Source organism: Prionailurus viverrinus, chromosome C1 (assembly GCF_022837055.1).
Source record: "Prionailurus viverrinus isolate Anna chromosome C1, UM_Priviv_1.0, whole genome shotgun sequence".
NCBI classification, from domain to species: domain Eukaryota; kingdom Metazoa; phylum Chordata; class Mammalia; order Carnivora; family Felidae; genus Prionailurus; species Prionailurus viverrinus.
This window is the reverse complement of record NC_062568.1, coordinates 89,914,505-89,920,504: the sequence shown is the minus strand read 5'-3', so window position 1 is coordinate 89,920,504 and position 6,000 is coordinate 89,914,505. Positions and strand designations below refer to the sequence as shown.

The following is a 6,000-nucleotide window of genomic DNA, read 5'->3' as shown; positions in this document are numbered from 1 at the left end:
CAATGTTAACTATTTTCAGATAAAATATTTATAGGAAAGAGGTATTTTCAGATGTACCACCTTAATCCTGCAAAGACTGTCAGTTGCTGAGGGGGAAACTCAATCGATGTAGAATGTGTACTATAATAACATATGCAACTTAAAAAAAAAAAGTATAAGCCTTTAGCTAACAGTTATCAGAGACTGTGCAACTCCAGAAAGTATTAAATATGGATCATTTTTATTTTTTTTTTAAAAGATTTCATTTTTAAGTAATCTCTACACACAAGGTGGGGCTCAAGCTCACCACCCCAACATCAAGAATCACATGCTCCACGGACTGAGCCAGGCAGGTGCTCTGGATCAGTTTTCATTTTAATGGCAAACAACCACAAGACGCCATATCTTGATTATAGAACATTCTCACATAAAATTGTAAACAAAAGCATTATCTATCCTCTTTTGTATTACCATGGAAAGTAGCTGGAAAATGAATCCTATATTCTGTGCTTTTAAGTTACTTTAGAAAGCAGCTGTGGCAATAGCATAGCCAGTGTTCTGAGGTTTTGGAACGCTCTCTGGCCAATGACTAAGAAATTGCGGGACGCCTGCATTCTTCCAGCACCTCCCCTCAGGTACAACGGCTGTGTGGCCGTTGGGGTTTTTACCCTGTCTCTTCAGGGTTGGGCTGATAAGTTCAGCAGAAGTCAAAGCCTTGCCGTAAATCCCTACAAAGTCCACGTAGGTCCATACAGAAAAACACCTTCCCGTATCACACAATGACCACTAATTATAAAAATTGCATCGTCCACAATTAGGGTTCCACTCGAGGTGGGGACGACTTCCTCCATATTTAAGGTCTCAATGAGGTGGCGATTAGCATCTTCACGACAGTGAGCACCACTTCTTCTCCTCCCCTTTCCCAGATTGGAAAAAGGCTCTCACTGCTGTCCCCTTTAGCCGTGCCCCGGAAACCACCGTTACATTTTCCAATTATGAAGAAAAACAAGCCTATGAAGACTACAATTCCCGTCATGCCTCTTGTAGGCGCCGTCAACGCGCCGTAGCGGTTAGTCATCTTTCCCACTTCCGGAATTGCAGGGTCTGAGGCCTAGCGGTCGCGCGCGCGCACGCACCTTTTTGCCAACAAGACAAGGCACTCGGGCCCTGTGCCGACGGCGACGTGTGGCGTCACGTGGCGCAGGGTGCGCCTGGTCCGCGCGCTTGCGTGCGTCCCAGGGGACCGCTGACGGGCTAGCGTGCCTGCGCGGAGGCGGGGGACAGAGCAGCTGGGGCTGCGGGGGCCGCGGGGCCAGACGAAAGAGAGGGCGGGGCCAGCTCCCGGACCGCGGCGACAACACACCGGACAAGCGCCTGGGCCCGAGGAGAGCGATGTTGTGGTTCCAGGGCGCCATTCCGGCCGCCATCGCGTCGGCCAAGAGGAGCGGAGCGGTCTTCGTGGTATTCGTGGCAGGTGAAGGGGGCGGGGGCCCGAGTTGTGGCCGGACACCCCACCGGCCTACCTCCAATCCTAGGGTTCCCCAGCCTTTCCTCCGTGCTCTCGACAGGCCCTGGCTGCCGTGCCTGTTTTCTCAGCGCCTCCCCCTTCCGTTTGGGGCACGCCGGGCCTGGCTAGGCCTCCAGCTCCTGCTTCTCCCGGCACCCCGGCCGGAGGCACCGTCCCCGCCTCGCCCCCAAGACGCGCTGAGCCCCGCCCACAGCTCTGCGCGGGTCCCTGCAGCCCACCCTCGCTGCGCCTCTCCCCGCGCGCCCTGACGAGTTGGCGCAGATAGACCCCAGCACCTCCCTCTCGGGCACCCTGGGACCCCTCTCTGTCACCTAGGACCCACTTCGGGATGCTTCAACGCTTGTGTAGTTCCTAAGTGTTCAGGTGGGAATAGAGAGACAGGCCTTTCGACAGGCATTTGGGTTCGTAATTAATTGTGGACTGTCAGGAAGAAAGCTGTGTCATCGGTAAGCAACAAAGAGAAGCCACCTGATGTTTTCGGTTACTGGCGGTCGTACGCTCCTGAGACGCAAACTTTTGAGCTTTACATAGGTTGGATTTTTTTTTTTTTTAATGATAATAGGGAGAGAGAGTCTAATGTGGAATATTTGGTTTGTTGCAAGTTGATTTTTTTTGTACCATTTGTTTAGAATAAGTAGATGTTCGGTGCTTGGTTCGTCTAATACCCACAGTTTCGAGAACGTGAGCTAACTCATTTATCATGTGTTACTCTGGGTTATTTTGCTCAGTATATTATTACTACCCTATTTTATTACAGAAATCTTCTAGATTTACAGTAAACCTATGCCTTTGTGGTTTTGCTGATTCTCATTACATGAACCAAGTTAGTGTTTGTGACCATTTGAACTATATTATTTTAACTATTTGTGTTTAATAACGGTATGCTCAAATTATTAACTTATGACTTGGAGAGACTAGATAATAGCTCTATCACTTTATGCAGCACAATAAAGAACAAAGGCTAAAATATGAATTTCACTTAACATTAAATTTGAAATTTATAATTGTTTTAAATTATGCCAGATTTTTAGCTTAGTGGTGTTAATTAGAAGAGTTTGAGTAGTTTAGATCCTCTTATGCAGTTTTAGAGTTTATAGTCCACATACATAAGTGCTGTGATACTGTAAGGAAAAAAAGTGGATTAAAAAGGAAAGAAGAATTAAATGATACTTAGCTGTGCTTATTAAGAGTACAGTAATAGTTTTGGGGTGCCTGGGTGGCTCAGTCACTTAAGCGTCAGCCTCTTGATTTTGGCCCAAGTGGTGATCTCAGGGTCGGTGGGATCCAGCCCCAAGTCAGGGTCTGTGCTGACGGCACGGGGATTCTGTCTGTCTGTCTGTCTGTCTGTCTCTCTCTCTCTCTCTCTCTCTCTCCTTCCCTCCCTCCCTCTCTCCCCCTCCCCCACTCATGCTCTTTTTCTCTCTGTCAAAATAAACTTGTTTTAAAAAGTGTACATTAATAGTTTTATGACATTTAAGTTGTGTTTTTCACATAAAATCTCGGTTGATTTTTGTGATAAGTAGAATAGGTTTTATTTTACCCATTTTATAGATGAGGAAATTTATGTCCACAGTGGTTAAGTGACATGGGTCACATAGCAGGGTCACAAAAAATATTTCTAGCTTGTCCTGACAAATTTTTTTAGCAGCTTCGAAAAAAGTCTTATTTTTTTTTAAGTCTATTTATTTATTTTGAGAGAGGGAGCAGGGGAGGACCAGAGAGAGAAGGGGAAAGAGAGAATCGTAAGTGGGCTCCAACTTCCAAACCTCAGGATCATGACCTGAGCTGAAGTCGGTCCCTTAACCGACTGAGCCATCCCGGTGCCCCAAAAATCTTTTATTTCTTGAGAAAAACTGAACAACTGTACACTTCATGTATTATTGAAATTGGTGTCATAGTCAGGAAATTTAGGATTATGGTAGTCATTTTTTAAACAAAAAACACAATTGAAGATGTCTAAATGTTCCTAGGAGGCACTTTTGGGCTAATCAGTTAATTTGAAATAAATGCTAGATTTAATTAACAAACATATGGAAACAGTAGTGCTAATTATTACAATAGTAAAATAAAGTTAGAGATATTTGGGGCTTTGTGTGTAAATATACATTCTTCAGTTAACTTTTTACTGATGAGCATGTGTTACATACTTTTAGGATATCAACGACTCTGATGAATGTTTGTTGAATGTTTTCAGGAAGACCATTAGTCTGTCAAAGGAGTTTGTCCCTTGACCCATTCAAAATACTGTTGGCTTTTATAGAGTTTTAGAAAGTTAATCTCCAACACTAGGCAGAATTAGTTTCACTCCAGGAATACATAGACAGGGGTCATGAAACTCCCAACACTTACGTGTTGCCTAGAGCTTTGTTCATAACATTGAAGGATATAACCAGAACTCATGATTTTCTTAGGTGGGAGACCTCAACAACAATAAACCAACTTAGTAGAAAATTAAAAAGATGTCTTTATGGCTGAAAGAAGTGGTCTTAAGGGTATACTTTGGTTCATGTAAACCCCTCAAGTGGGAAGCACTTTAGGCAAGTTCTTTATATTTAGTGAAGTTTTCATGGATGAATTAAAGAAAATTGTGGGATTGAGACTGGAGAGATAACTACCAGTTCAGACAAGAGCAAGTATTTTCAAAGTATTATGACTATGCAAATTGAAAGTAATAAAACTGAAAAAGATTTTGATTCTATTCTTGGGAAGGTAGAATATTCTGACAAGGATCCTGAAGCAAAGGTGTCAGTTCACAGAGTAGTGTTGCTAGTGGGCTAAAATTTTCATGATAGACACTATTTACTGCCTTTTTTGGTTAAAATAGACCACAAAAGCTTTTAGATTTTGACTAGTTGATGTTTTCTGGGTTGGAATTCCTGGCTGTACTAGGAAAACACACAATTGAAGATGTCTAAATGTTCCTAGGAGGCACTTTTGGGCTAATCAGTTAATTTGAAGTAAATGCTAGATTTAATTAACAAACATATGGAAACAGTAGTACTAATTATTACAATAGTAAGAGATCTCTTTGTTTCTGAGATTGTATTTTTTTTTTTTAGATTTTTTTATTTTTAAGTAATCTGTACACCCAGGTGGGACTTGAATTCACAACCTCAAGATCAAGAGCCACATGCTCTACCAACTGAGCCAGCCAGGCACCCTTGTATTGTTCTTTTCAAGTGCTTTTATTTTGGATACTGCTGAATACTACCATGGATACAGCGTTTTTTGCTAAAATTTTAGGCTGATCTAACTCCATAGCATGGTTTATATACTTCTTAATAATAAGAAACTAAAGATACTGAAGTTGGCAATTAATAATTTTGCTCCGTAGAGTTAATATAGTTCTTAGTGAGTTAAGTAATTCCATTCATCCTTACATCTCTGTTGGTCAAGCAGCTGTTGCTGCCACTAGGCTGAATTATGGACAGACATTGCTAGTGGGGATGTGATTTTTGGGACCCTACCTACATGGTACAACATAATGAAAAGTAGCAATCTCAGAAGTAGCAAGCAAATCTATACTTGTAGCTACCCACTTGACATCCCCACTTAGATGCCTCACAGGATTCTCAAGCTTAAAAGTATATTTACTGCCTGAACCTGTTTTTCTCCCCGCCCCAGTTTTCTACATTTTAGTAAATGACACCACTTTTACATCCAGGTGGATAAACCGAAGTGTGGAGTCACCTTTGACTCTCAACTCTTTAGTCTCCTGTCTGGCTTTCCCTTTTGTTCATGACATTCCCAGTCACACAGACCTTTTCCTACACATAAAATCCGGCTTAGTGAACTCTGCATGGCTTAATTTTTTCATCCTTTAGATCTTACCTTAAATGTTGCCCCAGAGAAGCCTTCCCTGACCAATCTAAAAGGGTCTTACTATTTTCTTTCCTAGATCTGTTCTTTTTTAAACAGTATTTATTACTATAATTATAATTGTTTACTAAACAAGTACTTTTTTTAATTTTAATTTTTTTAAGTTTATTTATTTTGAGAGAGAGACAGCATGAGTGGGGGAGGGGCAGAGAGAGAAGAAAACAGAATCTCAAGCAGGCTTCACACTGTCAACACAGAGCCTGATGCAAGGCTCGAACTCATGAAGCTGTGAGATCATGACCCGAGCCGAAACTGAGTGGGATGCTTAACCGACTCAGCCACCCAGGCGCGCCAACAAGTACATTTTTTGTACTGTTAGATTTTTAAGCTCCAGGGCAAACAATGTTTCCTTTGTTTCACATTTAGATTATAGCCAATGCCTAGGACAATAAGAATGGAATAAAATAGTGAACGTATGAAAGAATGAATGAAAAGGATCTCTCATGCCTCACAGCCTTCTCTAAGACATGTTTGTAGTAAGAATGTTGCCATATAGTTATTTTCTAGGTTGATAATTTTGTCATTTACTTGGAATTTTACATTTCCTCACCCCATAGTGTTTGAAGATGTGCTCTGAACGATGTCACTACAAATGATAATTTTCCCAGTTTGCT

The 6,000-nt window shown here is 42.0% G+C and overlaps 1 protein-coding gene across 1 annotated transcript in view; it reads left to right on the top strand.

Annotated features, from left to right (window-relative positions):
- Window positions 1-1,243: 1,243 nt before the first annotated feature.
- Window positions 1,244-6,000, top strand: part of UBXN4 (UBX domain protein 4) — a 43,279-nt gene continuing 38,522 nt past the window's right edge. The window contains exon 1 of the mRNA XM_047870862.1: window positions 1,244-1,453. Within this exon, the coding sequence (XP_047726818.1) occupies window positions 1,372-1,453 (82 nt within the window). The 5' untranslated portion in view covers window positions 1,244-1,371. The remainder of the gene's footprint in view (window positions 1,454-6,000) is intronic.